Source organism: Quercus robur, chromosome 6 (genome assembly GCF_932294415.1).
Source record: "Quercus robur chromosome 6, dhQueRobu3.1, whole genome shotgun sequence".
In the NCBI taxonomy this organism is placed as follows: domain Eukaryota; kingdom Viridiplantae; phylum Streptophyta; class Magnoliopsida; order Fagales; family Fagaceae; genus Quercus; species Quercus robur.
The window spans coordinates 25,004,975-25,022,786 of record NC_065539.1 but is presented as its reverse complement, the minus strand read 5'-3'; the positions used below and the strand labels follow the sequence as shown (position 1 = coordinate 25,022,786).

Genomic DNA, 17,812 nt, shown 5'->3' with positions numbered 1-17,812 from the left:
CTCCTAATCACATTTCAAAGTCTACAACAAATCTGCCTACAATTTCAACACATATTCTCCCTCACCCTTGCTTTTCATTGATTTAACTCATTAATGAATAGTTAAATGTTGTCCATAGCTTTATTGTTACTCTGAAGAAATGAAATAAGTTTAATGAAAGTTTGATGATGAAGATGAGGCTGAGGGTGGAATAAATTGATACAAAAAGAAAGACTTTAGATTCTATTAAGTTCTCCGACTTTCTTTACATATTAAACCTACTTTTTTCAATACAAATATGCTAATGAGAGCATCTCCAATGGTCTATGCAAAAGCAAAATATTCTCTATAATAGAGAATGAGACCAAAAAAAGTCACTCCAGTGGATTCTCTATACCCAAAAAAATTTTTGGCTCATGAACAGTAGCTCATTAAATCTAATAGGCTACTGTTCATTCTTCAAAAAAAAATTTCTATTATAATAATCAGGTGTTGAATAAAAAAATGTTGGAAGATGTGTAGTTATTAAAAAAAGAATAAATAATTAATAAAGAAATAATATTTAAATGAGATAAAGAATCTATTGAAAAGTGTATTTGAAAAAGTGGATAGATATAGGTAAAAGTCACTGTTCATTCTCCAAACAATACAAAAATTTGATGAATTTACTGGAGATGCTCTGAAAGAGAAAAGTTTGATTTGTGAAGACGGCTTGACAATGTGTAATGCTAAAAGTATTTTTATAAATCTAACACGTTAATTACTTGAGCAAGTTATGATTTACTAGATCCTCAACAACAGCAACAACAACAAAAAATTGTTATGTGTAGGCAAGAGATCCGATCGTGTATAAATTGTAAATGGGCAACATGGATTAAAAGATTAGTACCAGACCGAGGGGTCTAGCACCAAAAACCTTTTTCTTTTTTTCTTTTTTCTTTTTTTCCTATCTATATATAAGAAGCGAATGCCCATAGTTATAGTGTCTTTTGGTGCAAAAACAGAGAGAACATGACCAAAAACAGAGAGCTTTCGAGAGAGGAGGAAGCCGAGTTATCCAGGAGCAAGAAAAAAGTTAAAGAAGGTCACCATGCTGATTTTAACGATGGTTTAAGTGAGAGTAGGCATTCGCAAGGTAGCCAAACCCAGTGGGGAGAGACAAAGAAAACTTTCAAGGATAAACTGGTGGGAGAGATACCAGGAGCCTATGCTAAGGCTTTTGACTTCTCAGATTTTATGGACATGGAGGCGGATTCAGATGAGGAGGTGGAGGAACTCCGCGAGGGGCTAGCAGCAGTGAAACTTACGAGGGAGACCAAACTGCGTATTAGGAAACCATGGTCAAAAGCGCTGATCATTAAGCTCTATGGCAGGGCAATAGGGCTCGGTGCTATCCAGAGTAAACTCAATGTGCTATGGAAACCGTCTGGGTCTTTGGACTGTGTTGATCTTGGTAAGGATTTCTATTCAGTCAGATTTTCGTTGAAAGAAGATATGGATGCAGTTCTTAAAAATGGACCTTGGTTCATTGCGGGGCATTTTTTGTCCATTAGGCCTTGGGAACCTTTTTTCAAACCGGATTGCGCTAGTGTGTCGTCTATAGCTGTCTGGGTTAGGTTACATGCTTTACCTATGGAGTTGTATGAGGCGGAAGTGCTTAAGCAAGTTGGTGAAGCCATAGGGAGGGTTCTTCGGATTGACTCACATACCGCCATGGAAGCCAGAGGGAGATATGCCAGGCTCTGTATCCAGCTCGATATTACCAAACCACTTATCAACACTGTGCTCATTGGTAGATTTGAGCAGCCTGTGGTCTACGAAGGGATTCATCAACTATGTTTCTCATGTGGGAAGATAGGGCATAGATTTGAAACTTGTCCTCTTACCATTAAGAAACCTGAAGCGCCGGTGGAGGGTGGTCCGATTGGTGTTGGTGTGGAGAGGAGTACGAACCAAGGAGTGTTTCGGCGTGGAATGCATGATTCGTATAGTACTGACACAGGTAATGGATCGTTGAAGGACAGAGACGTTGGTGCAGGAAAGGACAGGTATGGTCCTTGGATGTTAGTGGCACGTAGAAGACCTGGGCAGAAGAGAACAAATATAATAGTTGCCACTGAGGATCACACAAGCCACGGTATGAATCAGCCAGAGCATGGGCCTAGGCAGGAGCCCAAAGGAGATAAAAGGGGTTGGTCTAATATTAAAAAGGGTGCGGAGGCTGTTGGGCCGTCCAATGTGGGCCGAGATATGGGTGTTGGTAGCAACAGGGTAGATGACTTACAAGACACCCGATTCAGCCCTTCAGTTAAGGGAAAAAGAGTTTTAGCCAGAAACAGGGTAGCTAAGATGCAGTCTAAGCCATGAGTGGGTTTTTCAAACACAAAATCGGATGGGTCTTTTTTGGTTAAGGGAGGTGATGGCGTGTGTGCTGATGAACCGTTCCGGTTTCAGAATTGTGGTCGAACCGAGGTGGAGGTGCAGGATCGGCGGCAGTTTGACGGAGTGTTCGGAGGAGGCAACGTCAATTCTTGGGATGGGTTTGGCAGTCCGGTTGGCAGCGCAAGTGTGGCGGAAGCTATTCCAGCTGATGGCGGTCAGTGTAAGGATGGGGTTCTTACAGAAAAAATCAGTGAGGAGCTAAGACATCCTAGTGGAGAAGCTCAATCTAATGACCGAGCCAGTGCTAGTACTCAACAAGCTTTTCGGGGCGACGGAGGTGATTTTGGTATTGATGGAGCAGTGGAAATCTCTGTGTCCAAGGAAGGGAAGGCCAAAGGTGAGGATGGCTTGGATGGGATGGAGTTTGAAGTGGGAAGAGGAGATTTTATCTCATCTGATTGAGTGTTTGTTCCTTCCCGATTTTTTAGTTATGAATATTATAGTGTGGAATTGTAGGGGCGCTCTGAAGCCCAACTTTCAGAGGTATGTTAATGAGCTGGTCAGGACTCATAATCCTGCTATCTTAGTGGTCATGGAAACGCGGGTTGGGGGAGACAGAGCAAAGGAGATTACTGACCGCCTTCCTTTTGATGCTGCTATTTGGGCGGAGACAATTGGTTATGCGGGTGGTATTTGGTTGCTTTGGAACTCAGACAGAGTTGAGGTTGTGCAGCTCGCGAGTACAGAGCAAGAAGTTCATGTCGAAGTAAAGGTATTTCCTTCTAACCTTTCTTGGATTTTTTCTGCCGTGTATGCTAGTCCTAGAATTGTGGAGAGGCAAGTGTTGTGGGAAAACCTTAATAAAGTTGCTGACCTTCATAGTAAGCCTTGGGTTATTGCGGGTGATTTCAATGAACCCCTAGCTGAGGTTGATAAGTTTGGGGGTAGGCCAGTTAGTATAAATAGATCGTTGCTTTTTAAGGAGTGCTTGGATAAATGTAATATGGTGGATATGGGATTTAGTGGGCCGAAATACACGTGGACAAACAGAAGGGAGATCAGTAGTCTTATACAAGAAAGAATTGATAGATTCTTTATGAATACTAGATGGTGTCAACTTTACCCGGAGGCAAAAGTGTCGCACTTAACCAGGTGTCACTCGGATCATTGCCCTGTGTTGATGGAAACCAATCCCATTAGGCAGTTGCATCTATCGAGACCATTTCGATTCCAATCCTTTTGGTTGTCCGATCCCTCCTTCCCTAATGTGGTTAATCAGGCGTGGCAGCAGCCTAGAAAGCTGCTGGAAGCTATTGAAGTGTTTTCCAAACAGGCTAGTTTGTGGAACAAGAACCAATTTGGGAATATCTTCCAAAAAAAGAAAAGGATTGTGGCCCGGCTCGATGGGGTGCAAAGAGCTTTGGCCAATCATCCTTCTGCCTCCCTAGTTGAGTTGGAGAATCATTTAATTAAGGATTTGGATGTGGTGCTAGAGCAAGAAAGGGATCTTTGGGCGCTTAAATCCAGAATTAATTGGATGATTTTGGGTGATAGAAATACCTCCTTTTACCATGTTTCAGCTCTGGCCCGTAGGAAGCGGAATTCGATCACTGCAATTAAGAACGATGCGGGGGAGTGGTTGACTGAGGAAAGAGAGGTTGCAAATCATATTAGAGAAGGATTTATGAATATTTATACCACTTCCCAAGAGGCTGTAACTCGTGATTTAAATTACAGCATGCAGTGGCAGCCTATACTCTCAAGGGAAGAAAAGGAAAATATTAGCCAAATGGTGACGGAGGAGGAAGTTAGAGCTGCTCTTTGGTCTATGAAAGCTTTTAAAGCCCCTGGGCCTGATGGGCTTCATGCCGGGTTCTTTCAAAGGTTCTGGCTTGTGGTGGGCAAGTCGGTTACAGAGGAGGTGTTGGCTGTTTTTAGAGAGAAAAAAATGTCGGAATACCTTAATAACACCAATATTGTGCTTATTCCTAAGACCCAAGGTCCTGAAACCATTGGTAGTTACCGCCCCATTAGTTTGTGTAACTCGGTGTATAAGATAGTGTCCAAGATTTTGGTTGGGAGAATTAGACCCCTACTGGATCAGCTAATTTCTCCTTGCCAAACAGCCTTTGTGCCAGGGCGGAGGGGAGTTGATAATGCTATTGTTGTCCAGGAGATTATTCACACTATGGGGAGAGCCAAGGGGAAAGGTGGCTATATGGCTCTTAAAATTGACCTGGAGAAGGCTTATGACAAGCTAGAATGGGGCTTTATAAGGAGTATGTTGATAAGATATAATTTTCCTGATAACCTCATTGATATCATTATGAGTTGCATATCTTCTGTTTCGACGTCTATTCTCTTTAATGGAGGGAGTCTTGATCCCTTCAAACCCTCGAGAGGAATAAGACAAGGTGATCCGTTATCCCCGTATATCTTTATTCTTTGTATGGAATTTTTAGGCCAGCTCATCCAAGAAAAATGCGAGGCCAAAGTGTGGTGTCCGGTTAAGTCTTCTAGAAGTGGCCCTTCCTTCTCTCATCTATTTTTTGCTGATGATCTTGTGCTCTTTGCCAAGGCTAATGCAGCTAATTGTAATGCCATTAGAGAGGTGATTGACACCTTTTGTAATTACTCCGGGCAAACTGTGAGTGATTCCAAGTCCAGGGTGTACTTTTCGCCGAATATTGATCAAGATGATAGGGAGGCCCTCAGTGATATTCTTGGCTTCCATCAAACGGATTACTTGGGGAAATACTTAGGCTTCCCTATCAAACACCAAGGGAATAACAACCAGGACTTTGGTTTTGTGTTAGATAGAGTTAAGAGCAAGCTTGTGGGGTGGAAAGCAAGTCTCCTATCCTTGGCTGGGAGATCAGTTTTAATTCAGGCTTCTTCTTCAGCTGTTCCGGCGTATATAATGCAAAGTAATTTGTTGCCTAGTAAGGTTTTGGAGGGTATTGACCGGGTTAATAGAAACTTCTTGTGGGGATCGACTGAGAGCAAGGGAAAAATGCATTGGGTGGGTTGGAAGAAGGTCACTAGAACTAAAGATGAGGGGGGTTTGGGGCTTCAAACAGCTAAAGGAAGAAATACTGCGCTTTTAGCAAAGTTAAACTGGAGGTTTCATACCGAGGACAAGGCTCCTTGGGCCAAGGTCCTTAGATTGAAGTACTGCTGCCCTCGGAGACTGAATTCAAGAAATGTAAACAAGCTTCCTAGCTCTAGAATTTGGAAGGGGATGTTGCGAGGAGAAGAAATCTTTAAGAAAGGTATTAAATGGATTCCGGGATTTGAGAGTAGCCTGGAGTTTTGGAATGATAATTAGACTAGTTACGGTCCTTTGAGGAGTACCATCCAGGGTCCTTTGTCTAGAGAAGCAACCAGCTTGAAGATTAAGGATGTAGTGGATTATGTGGGGAGATGGGACTAGTCTTCAATTCAGATGCACTTCCCAGATGAGGTTATTAGGGACATCATGGCCACTCCAATTCCTCTTTCTACCAAAATTGATGATAGGCTGGCCTGGAAGCATTCGGCCAAGGGGGTTTTTGATCTTAAAAGCGCTTATTTGCTTGCTACGGATGCGAATGGGGATGCTCCTTTTAATGGGCATTGGATTTGGAAGCTGAAAACGCTGCCTAGAATTCAGATGTTCGTTTGGAAGTGTATGCATCTAAATCTTGGGGTTAATCAGTGTTTGGTGGCCAGAGGTCTGAATATGGATGCGTGCTGCCCTCGTTGTCACAGTGAGGCAGAATCTATTCTGCACTTGTTACGTGACTGCCCTTTAAGCAAGAACGTGTGGCATCATCATGGAAGGCAGGTAAGTAGTTCTAACTTCTTCTCTTTGAGTCTTCAAGATTGGCTATTCACTAATGCCACTTCTAAACTTCACCACAACTCCGGTCTTCCTTGGAATCAAGTGTTTTTATTTAGTATTTGGCTGCTTTGGAAGGATAGGAATCTGTGTGTCTTTGAGCATAAAAATCCTAATCCTAACCTGAGTAGAGAAATTGTGAATCGGGCTTCCGAGTATTTCTTTTGTGCTAATAATGCCTTGGTTACCAAAAGGATGATTGTGAAGAACATCAGATGGGAGAAACCGAGGGCTGGTTGGCTCACTTTGAACACTGATGGCTCGGCAGCAAGCTCTGTGGGTCCAGCTGGGGGAGGCGGGCTACTCAGAGATGATAGTGGTGAGTGGGTTATGGGTTTTGCGAGGAGGATAGGGAATGCTTCGAGTTACTTGGCTGAATTATGGGCTCTCCGTGATGGTCTGCAGCTGTGCTTGCAAATCCATGCTCAAGCAGTTGTTATTGAGTTAGATGCTAAAGCCATTGTGGATGCTTTTAACTCTCCTTATGTATCCAATTCTTTTGTGTCCTCAATCATGGATGAATGCAGGTACTTGGCAACCCGGATTCACCAGAAGAGGTTTAGACATATTTATAGGGAGACTAATAGGTGCACTGACTGTTTGGCTAGAATAGGCTCTTTGCTTGAGAATGATTTCACTGTTTTTTCAAGTCCGCCTGTGGACTTACTTAGTTATTTGGAGGCTGATGTTTCTGGTTTGTATGAGCACAGGCTTTGTCTTGTAACTCTTTTGGCTGTTTAGTTTTAATGTTATTTCCTCTTTTACCAAAAAAAAAAAAAAATAGTGTCTTTTGGTTTGTTCAATTGATACTGTAGCTATAGTTTTTTTTTTTTTTTTTTTTTTTTTTCATTCCAGTTTGTGTTTTTTTTTTCTTCTAAATATTTATATCAGCTAGCATATATATTGTTATACTGACACAACAAATTTCACAATATTTTCACAATTATTGAAGTGCCAATTTCTTATAGGATGAAATAAAGTAATAAAATATGAGACTATGACCAACCACGACTGAAAATAAATATTTTGTGAAAATGTTTTAACACTTGTTGTTATCACAATATTTTTCACAATTGTCGAGATCTTAGTTTCTTATAAATCAAATAAAAAAATGCTAAGTCCACAACATTTTCACATTAATTTCACAAAAAAATCATAAGTAAGCTATTATTGATAGATAAAAAATTGATATCAGTCATGGGTCCATTTTAAAATCAGCAACAACTTGACATCTAGAATTTATTATGAAAATATTATAGAGATAACATTTCTATAAAATAAATAATAATATATCAAACCAAAACTTACCACGGTTGAAAATAAATGTATTGTGAAAATAATGTGACATTTTGTTGTTCTCCTAGACTTCTTTTTTGGTTTAGTTAAATTTGGTGAGAAAAAAATTCATTGTTTCATGCACAATTTTCTTCTGTTGGTTTTTTGTTTGTTATTTCCTTTAATGCATAGTTTAAAGTATTTGTCCCAATTAAAAACTAATGACAATTTACCACCTAAAATTTCTTATAAAAATATTGTGGATATAGAATTACTCTAAAATAAAATTATAAAAGATCATACCAGGGCTCACCATAGCTAAAATAAAGGTATTGAGAAAATATCGAAACATTTATTATGTTCCTAACTTTTTTTTTTTAGCCAATTTGTTGAGTCAAAATTCATAATTTTACGAACAGTTTTCTTGGGCTGAGTTTTTTTTTTTTTTTTTTTTTTTTTTTTTAACACATTGGTTAAAGTAAAAAATACATAGTTTTACTAACAAAAAAGAATTATGGAAAAAAGTATTTTCCCTCTTTATGTTTTAGGTAGTTTCATCCCCCAACTTTAAAGTTGAATAATTTCCTCTTTTATATTTTGTAGACAAGTATTTAGTCCTTGCTATTACTCTCTTAATTAAACCTTAACAAAATCTTATGATTCCTAGAATATTTCATTGTGCAATATCTAAAATGCATTACGAAATTTTAATATCCCAAAAATTTTCTTCGTGTATTTTGAGTTTTATGTGTTAGTCATACTTAGAAAGTAAAAATGATGATGTATGGTATTTTATTTGTTAACTAGAGAACACTAATTTATTAGTGGTTTAAATCTTTTAGATTTATAATTTTATCTAATAGAAACTTCGATGACATACGTCTTTTGTTATTTTGTTATTTTTTTATTTGTTTTCTTTCTTAAAAAGGTATTCATTAAAAATTAGGTAAGCTAAGTTTCGTAGTTAGGCTCATAAAATAAAATGATAAAGATGAAAGTATGAATAACAAAATATTCATTGCATATGGTTGTAGGTATTTAATTTGATAAAGAGTTTCAATTGTAGCATATATCATCATTTATTGCGAAAATTTAAATATTGTGACAATGTTTTATCAAACCTTAGTTGTTTATTGTTGAAAGATGACGACAGTTGTTATCATTCTTAGTATAATTTTTTTATGAGTTGATATATACTATCTTGTAAATAGGTTTTACGAAATGAAAAAGTATTTTATATCAAATGATATCACGTCATCCATATCAAAATTCAATAAAAGAGAAACATGTGTACAAAAATAACTACCCACTAACACATGTATTTTAATTGTTAGTGGGTTAGTTATTTTTTGCTGACATGTTTCACATTTATTGAATTTTGATACTGCTGACATGGTATCATTTGATATCAAAGTGCAGTTTGGATAGAGATTATGGTGTGGTTTGGATAGAGATTTTAGCATCTACGTTTTGGGAGGGACACGCTTTTTTTTTTTTTTTTTTTCCTCTGCACGTGTTTTAGCTGGGGACAGAAGTTACTGTTCACGCACTGTTTTGTACTGTTCATATACTGTTCACCCAATTTTCAGCCACTTTTTTATTAAAAATGGGTCCCACGGCACGATTCACACATTTAAAAATTATTTTGCTACAATATTTTCAGTTTTAAGTTTTTAGCAAAAATAAGTTGTATCCAAACGGACCTTCAAATACCTTCTCCTAAGAAATTATCATACTAAATAAATAGTTTTTTTTTTTTTTTTTTTTTTTGAGAAACAAATAAATAGTTATATGTTAAATAACTATTCTAAATTTAAATACATGGTTTGATACTACTTCACCCAAAAAAAAAAAAAATTCTATCTTAAATTTTCTAACTCGAATGCACTGGCCTTACTCGTACAACCCTTACTACTTTCTAGTCATTTTGTAAACAATACAATTTTCAATGTAAAAAATACGTTAGTATGCGTATAGGACAAAATTTGGCCCTTCCATTCTTCTGTTTGATTTGCTCTTTTTACTGAATCCCCTACCTTGTTTCTCAAAGTTAAAAATTTTCTTTACAGGTAAAAATTAAATTAAGACTGCTAGGAGGGGATCTAATTTTTGCAAATACCTAATAACAATCTAATTAATCCAATTTACTAGCAATATAACCACATACCCTACACAGGATGCCAATCATGATTACATTTTTTTTTTTTTTTTTTATTGGTAAGTTACACTTGCACTAGATGAACACAAATAAGGGATGAGGTTGTGTCAGGTAAAACTGGCTACTAGACACAAGCCATGTCCCAAAAATAAAGGGTCAAAAATTGCCTGAAATAATATAACAAGATCTTTACGGTTTGAAATTGCTATCAGGTAATAGTAAAACTATTCACAAGTTAATGCAATAAGAGCTTAGCTTTGTAAACTGGAAATTAATAAAAAGAGAATACTTTAGTAGGTTATTTAAAACACAACTCTATAAAACAATAAGGAACTGGACCACATTTTTTGATATCATGAAAGTAACCATTATCAATTTTCAGAAAGAAACACTACCTCAGATTTCGGAAACAATCGAGAAGAAACATTGATAACACAAGCGACACAAATCAGTCACATTAATTCATTCAATTTTTATTTTATTTCATCATTATCTTCTTGTCTTTTTCTTTTTCTCTCTTTTTGGTTTGGACAGGCCATTTGGTAGAAATCTGAGACTTGTTGAGGTCCACCAGCTTCAGGCTCAAGATCCTCTATGCTAAAAATGTCGTCCAGATGACCGGTGGAAAAATTACATCCTTGTCTATATGTATTGCCCAGATCTCCCAAGCCTTCATAAATTTCACGTTCATCAGACAACAATTCAGCAAGTCCATTATGACTAACATTCTGCAAAATCATAAGATTCTACATCAGAAAAGATTAAAACTTCAAAAAACACTTGCTAGCAAAGCTATCAGAAAAATATGTTAAATGTAGCCATGCAGGTGATGGAAAAATAAAAACTCACTATGGTTTCGCTGTTTAATTCAAACTACTTTTCTTCCACAAAATGATCATATACTTTCAGCAGGTAGAATATATATTCTCTCAAATTAAAGAATGCTTTGAAATCTAGATTCAAATTTTATAGTGGCAAATAGCACATGAGAATACCAAACAAAACTCCAGCACCAACACGAAACAAGGGCCATGAAGTTAGATAAAAAGGGAAACCTAAGACTATTAGCCATTTTAATCCCACCGAGGATAGTTGGACTAAATTTAAACAGACTGGAAACAAAAACAAGATATATGGAGTGGGGAAACTATTATATTAGCTTTAATGAATACACATGAGGAGATCATTACTACCAAGAAAGGATGGAGTCTTTATTTATTTATTTTTCAATTCAAGGAATTTTTGCAACATAACTTTTTTATTAAAATGCAGATTCAAAACCTGGATAACCAAGATTTGTTTCTTCATAAGCACAAAATGGAAAAGATATGAAACTTCCTGGTCAATAATGGTTGATTATTTCAAAAGCTCACCTTAAACCCAGGCAGCAGATCACACACATCTGACACAGATATTTGCTGAGCAGCATCACAAGAATTCAACGGAGACAGCTCTGAATGAATGTTAGCATTGTATCCGGGATACAGGTCATTGGTTGAAACATGCTGAGATTCACCAGCTTCAGGAGGCAGTGGCTTTCTGAGATCCCCCATGTAAAGACAATTGTCTGGAGAACCAGTGGAGAAATCGAATCCACCTTCACTTAGTCCAGCTGTGTTGACCAGATCTCCCAAGTCTTTGCAAATAGTAGATTCATCAGTTCCATCATGAATGGGATTCTGCAAAATTGTAAACAAATCGACATCAGTAAATATTAGAACTTCAAAGAACATTTGCAAGCAAAAGAGTAGTATATCAATCAGGAAAAAAATGTTAAATGCTAAGAGATGGTCCCCCTGATGCAAACAGTAAAGAGTTCAAGGAAAAACAAGATTAAATGCCAAAATATTCAAGAATTGTGGTCTAGTTTCAATGTGGGGCATTCTTGACACCTTTCATAGGCTACTTTAATTATTACTGAGTCTTGGTGTTAAGTCTCTTTGGGTAGAAAGTTGCTGGTTCAGTTTTAATAAGAGTGTGGTAATTCCAGTCTTCCATTATATATGTAACTACTGTTTTGCTCAATATTTTCTAACATTACTTTGTAAAAAGGGAAAAGAAAGGAATGAAATAAAATGAAATTTGGATTGCCAAAATTTGGAAATTATAAATAAATGTATTACATTTTGGATCCAGATATATTGATTTCACTAGTGAATTTTGGAAATGATGGAATATGACAGATACTTAATGTAACTACCACATCAAAAAACATATCAATGTCAAAAGCTTGGAGCAAGTTCATAGTGAACAATGTACATTAGAAAATACTTCATACCAGAACACATTTGTAAGAAAAATGGGCAAAAGTGGTTACACACCTTATTTTTCTTATCTTCATTTAAAACCACTGATGTTGAAAAAGTAACATCCCCATCATAAACTTGATTAAACTCCTTTGAAACAACATTAATACTGTGAACTGCTGGAAGCATCTCACATTCAGATAGCACAGTTTCAGATAAATATGACTCAGAAGCTGTGCCATCACATTGGGAGGTGCCAGCAGCAAGTGAACTGCTATAGTTATTAGGCAGTACAGAGGCTGGAGTAGGAAAACCAGAAGAGGCAACTTCTACGAAGCCGACTTCATCATTGTTCCAGTCTTCTTCCTTAAATGGTGCTCCGTATTGTGCATTATTTTTTGGTCCTAGGCCCTCCTTATGGAAAATCATACAAAGCACATGTCCATTCTGCAAGACAAAAACATCAAGAGAATCAATTTGAATTCAATAACCAGAACACAATCAATCAGTTTTATACATGAAGCACAAACAGAAATAGAACTTGCCCAAAAGTGCTAGGTCATCACAATACAACCAATACATTTTACTCTATCCCATTATATTTGTCCATCTTAGTAACTCAAGCTTTTAAACAGACACAATTTATTTCTTTGTCATCTTTCTTTAGAAGGAAAGGGTAAGAAGGAAATCATTGCTATGTTTCTTGAAGAAAAAAAAATCAAAACTACCATTATTTTGAAGGAGTGCACAACTTTCTAGTGGCAATTTTGGAAAGTCATTGCTGGAAGTGGGAAAATGGAATCTTTGCAAAATGGAAAAATGGACAAATATGGAATGGACTAACTACAAAACAAAATTATGACATGTTCAACAGAACATAAAATTCAATCAAAAAGAATATTTTTTAAGTAGAGATTATGGTTGTCATGTTGGAATATTATGTTTCTCAAGAATTTGCAATGTAAATGCCAGGTGAGGTAGGGGAAGACTATTGTATGTGTAATCAAAGGGGGGATATATTTGGAACATTCAAACAAGTGAGGATAATATTTTATCCAATTATAAGTATAACCGACACGCTCGTCAACTGAAGAAAAAAACTTCAGGCGCTGCAAACACCAAAGTATAGGTCCCTATAATTAATTTTTAAAATTTTCTACCATAATTCAAACACAAAAGAAAATGTAACTCATAAAAATTCAAGCAGGTGATTCAACAGACAAGTAAACCCTCTTAACATTCTCTAATCTCTAAAACATACCTAACTACAAAGTACAACAGAAGCTTACAAACAGACAATGTAAATATGTAACATTCTCAAAGACAATTTGATTCCCTTGAGAACACTTTTGACAGGGAAAGCGAAAGTCCAGTAAGTGTTAAATAAACAATTGGCTTTTGAGGTGGGATGTAAACAACTTTGGATTGCGAAACTAAGTGCTTCTAAAGTGTAACCAGGCCTGGACGTGTCAATCCAGGTAACAAACTTTATATTGTGAGCATAGATGGTAATAAAAATGAGGGAAGTCTGGATCAAAAGGCAAGTAATGCATTAGTCAATCAAAAGAAAATTTAACTCATAAAAATTCAAGCAGATGATTCGATAGACAAGTAAACCCTCTAACATTCTCTAATCTCTAAAACATATCTAACTACAAAGTACAACAGAAGCTTACAAACAGACAATGTAAATATGTAACATTCTCAAAGACAATTTGAGTCCCTTGAAAACACTTTCGACAGGGAATAGCGAAAGTCCAGTAAGTGTTAACTAAACAATTGGCTGTTGAGGTGGGATGTAAATAACTTTGGATTGCGAAACTAAGTGCTTCTAAAGTGCAACCAGGCCTGGACGTGTCAATCCAGGTAACAAACTTTAAATTGTGAGCATAGATGGTTATAAAAATGAGGGAAGTCTGGATCAAAAGGCAAGTAATGCATTAGTCAATCAAGGGGCACATGCATTATAATTTCAGAACCTCTAGTGGAGGAGAATGGATACAAGAGTATCATACAACAGAATGAGAAATAACCAAGCATTACCTGAGCAACTCCTCTCTCAGCCAGGTACTTATTATCAAGTCTGTACTCATGTATAACCCAATCCGTTCGTTTCCCTGGTGCTTTTCCCATGTGAAAAATCAAAGTTTTTATAGAACCAACCAATTTGTTATCGTAATGAACAGGTCTTTCATTTCCAGTGATTTTCCAGTGCCCAACATCAGTTGCACGATTCATTCTAGCCCCAGCTGAATATTTCTTCTCAATTGGGCAAAGGAAGTACCATTTTAGATCCCCTTTCACAATAGATTTATCTGGCAAAGGAACAAACACACTATAGTAAGAAACAAATATAGAGAGCACAAAATGCTAATCAATAAAACAAAACAGTGTAACTAACTGAAAAATAAAAAATAAAACAAAGAAGTGTTTTATATGAGAACTTTCACAAGTACCTGGAAGGTCCCAAGGGGAAACCTTGTATACATCAACTTCTGCAATGACTTCAACGGGGCACTTTCTCCCCATAACTTTCCTCAATAGAAAGAACATAACTAGCTCAACATCTGTGGGATTAAACCGAACCCCTGGAGAGGGAAACAACTCCTTCCCCATCAAGTGATCCAAGACAGAGTTCCTCGATTCCATAACTTTGATTCCCAGTATACAATTTCCTTACAAGCAGTGAGGAATATAATTTATAACCCGCTGTATGTTAATCAACAAATAACAAAACGTCTGCAATAACTCTACCGTGCAATACAATGCAATGAGAATGACAAAAGAGAACAGTCAAGTCCAATGCCAAAACAAAAACTTCCAAGAACACCAGAGCCTTCCTCGGTTCATGAAATTAAAATCACACCAAATGATTGATGACTGCTTCTTGTTGAGATTAAGCGACATCTGGTGCGCAAGATATTCCTGTAAAAGACATTATCAGGCACACACAATGATACGAAACACTCAGAGCAATAACACAGACTAAATGATAAGAACAGAAATCAACCGATCAAATCTTCATCTCTTAATTTTTCTTTTTTCAAGTAAAGAAAGAAATCCCCTGAATCGATTTTACATTAGAAGGACATAATATTATAGAGAAGCCTAAACAAAACCTAAAACCCAGATTAAGCGAAAATTGAAACAACTAATAGATGTTTGACGAAATCAAAACAGACCCAGATAATTTTTTGATAAAACAATAAAAAAAATAAACCCTAATTTTGATCGCATAAACGCGATAAGCGTAAACACAAGAAGGGAGAAAAACCCTAGAATACGAAACAAGATTATAATCAAAAGAGTTAAAAAAGTGACATTAAAAACCTAAAAACAAAATCAAATAATAGAAAACATTCAGAGAGAGACCAAGAATAACAAGCAACAAATTTCCATTTTTTATTAAAATAAAAACAAACCCAGATTATAAAACCAAAAAAAAAAAAAAAACCCTAATTTTGACCGCATAAACACGGTAAGCGTAAACACAAGAAGGGAGAAAAACCCTAGAATATGAAACAAGATTATAATCAAAAGAGTTAAAAAGTGAAATTAAAACCCTAAAAACAAAATCAAATAATAGAAAACATTCAGAGAGAGACCATACCTGAAGCTCAGAGAGAGAGAGGGGGGGAAAGAGACCGAGAGAGAAAGCATGCGAGAGAGAGCGCGAGTGAGATAATACAGTTTTTTTTTTTTTTGATAACCGGGCAATACAGTTGTTTAAATAGTAGTAGTAAACAGAGTCGAGGATTGAGAAAGCGTGTTTAGTTTTTCCTTAAACCTTATTGGTCAGGAAGCTTCACCGGCAATCCGAGGTTTATGATTGGTCTGCTTACCACATTAATGGTCAGGTTGATGACTAGATTCTATCTGCGCTTATGACGTACTAGTACATTTCTTTTTCTTTTTCTTTTCTTTTTTTTTTTAACGAGGGAAACGTACTAATACATTTCAGATATATAAATGGTTCCCGCTTCACTTTACACCAATATTGTTATATGGTGAGTTTTAATTAGTTTAATTAGTAAAATTTTTTATGATTGAATAAAAGATTTTGAATTTAATTCCTGTTTGTACTAAAAATTGATTAATATTTTGATCTGATGAGAAAGAGTTAACCTAAATACTTTTCAACGGTGGTTTTAGCCATGTCCCACAGAAATTAAGTAGAGAAGTGTCATTGTCTCTCAAGATAGAATGGAAAGGTTCTATTGTTGTTATCATATCTCCTAAATTAAAAATTGTACAATAGAGTCACCACTTATTTAATTGAGAAAATAAGAAGACCTAATTGAAAAGTACACCATTTATTGATGAATTGAAAAGGATATATGTCTTTAATAATAATAATAATAAATTACATCATTTTAATCCTAGATACAATTTACAACAAAAGTAATGTTGTGGTAAAAAAACTCTTAGGCCCAACTAGAAGATTGATCTTGAAATTCTAACCGACGCCACAAATTTATAAAACAAAAGGGTAATCCACAATGGGATGACTGAACAAGTAAAATCAAGAATTTGAACAAACATTGTTGGATTTAAAGACACAATTACACTTTTGCCGAGATTATAGGCAAGCTTTTTTAAGAAAAAACACTTTCATATGACTTATACACTTTCTTTCTTAATTTTCCAATTCCATTCTACATGTAGGGAAAGGCCCTATTTATGCTTTTAGTTCACCCTTATCCAAATAGTGGATTATCATGTTGGATCTCAGAAGATGCTTGTCTCATCAAGCATCTCTTCCCTCCTTTTTTTGATGATGAATGAGGACTTTTGGGATGTAAAGTAATGTTCATGCTGGTCATTCACCATTTATTGCTGCTTGTATTAGGTAGGAACACCTAATTAACGCGGATGTGATTATTGCTTCAGTTGCATGCCACCTTTCTTGGATCATTGGCTCGTTTTTCTAGGTAAAACCTTCTTTCTTGATTGCCTTATCGTTCATTAGTCCTCAAGTGAGACGTTACCACAACAACCCAAATCTCATTGGCTTTGCTCGGCAAGAGGATCCTAACTTGTTTGGCCTTTTGCCTTTAATTTATGTTTTAGGTCTTTTCCTTGTGATTTGGGCTAGGCTTGGCTCGTCGGATCGTCGTTTTAACCTAACTCCTTTGGCCCTTAAAACTTTTTCAGGGGATCACCCTTTAGAAGTAAAAAAAAACTTTGATTCCTAGTTACAATCTAATAGATAAAATAAAAATAATAGAATTAATCTATTAACCCTTGATCTAAGTTCAAATGCTAAGTTACAAGATTGAGAAGATGTTTGATACCCAACATGCCTAGTAAAACCAATCTTCTAAACTGTAGTGGCCAATGATCATATCACATCATTCAAGAGTTTCTATCATCTAAAACAAAGAGAAAACATCAAAGAGCATGATGAAATCCTATTCTAGGCATGTATATATTGGATATTGAAAGAGATGGTGAATGTGTATGTTTGATGTGTGAAAAAACCCTAATTTAAGAGCATGTGAATATGTTAATTGCAATTGAAAAACCATATTCTAAGAGCATGTGAACATGTTAATTGAAATTGAAAACCCCTAAACATGCAAAAACTAAGAACTAAATCTAACATGCTAATCAAACAAGAACATGTAAAAAACCTAGAAACAAAACTATTTGAATCTAAATAACTAAGATATAAAAATAAATAGGAGGTTTAGAAACCTTACTTGAATGTACAACATTCCAAAGCACTTCAATTTGAAATTTCTAAAGTTTCAGAGGGGTTTGGTGTCTTTTTGGACTTGAGGTGGAGAAGGATATTTATATTAGGAATGGGGGAACTAGGGTTATATCTCTAGGCAATGTGGGACTGGGGAAAAATTATGTTTTTTGAGCAAAAAATGTAGGAATCAAGAT

The 17,812-nt window shown here is 36.1% G+C and overlaps 1 protein-coding gene across 1 annotated transcript; it reads right to left on the bottom strand.

Annotated features, from left to right (window-relative positions):
- Positions 1–9,992: 9,992 nt before the first annotated feature.
- Positions 9,993–15,685, bottom strand: LOC126733357 (NAC domain-containing protein 40-like). The gene is made up of 6 exons (XM_050436614.1): positions 15,531–15,685; positions 14,377–14,845; positions 13,964–14,235; positions 11,996–12,367; positions 11,048–11,353; positions 9,993–10,402 (listed from the first exon to the last, which is right to left on the bottom strand). Exons 2-6 carry the CDS (start codon positions 14,567–14,569, stop codon positions 10,148–10,150), a joined length of 1,398 nt encoding a protein of 465 aa, XP_050292571.1. The 5' UTR covers positions 14,570–14,845; positions 15,531–15,685; the 3' UTR covers positions 9,993–10,147.
- Positions 15,686–17,812: the final 2,127 nt, after the last annotated feature.

What these genes read in the sequence shown, in the direction of transcription:
- LOC126733357 (XM_050436614.1), bottom strand. Translation starts at nt 14,569, where the DNA reads ATGGAATCGAGGAACTCTGTCTTGGATCACTTGATGGGGAAGGAGTTG. An exon ending in CTGAGAGAGGAGTTGCTCAG is followed by an intron (nt 12,368 to 13,963) that starts GTAATGCTTGGT and finishes TTTGTCTTGCAG; the next exon opens with AATGGACATGTGCTTTGTAT. An exon ending in ATCTGCTGCCTGGGTTTAAG is followed by an intron (nt 10,403 to 11,047) that starts GTGAGCTTTTGA and finishes ATGATTTTGCAG; the next exon opens with AATGTTAGTCATAATGGACT.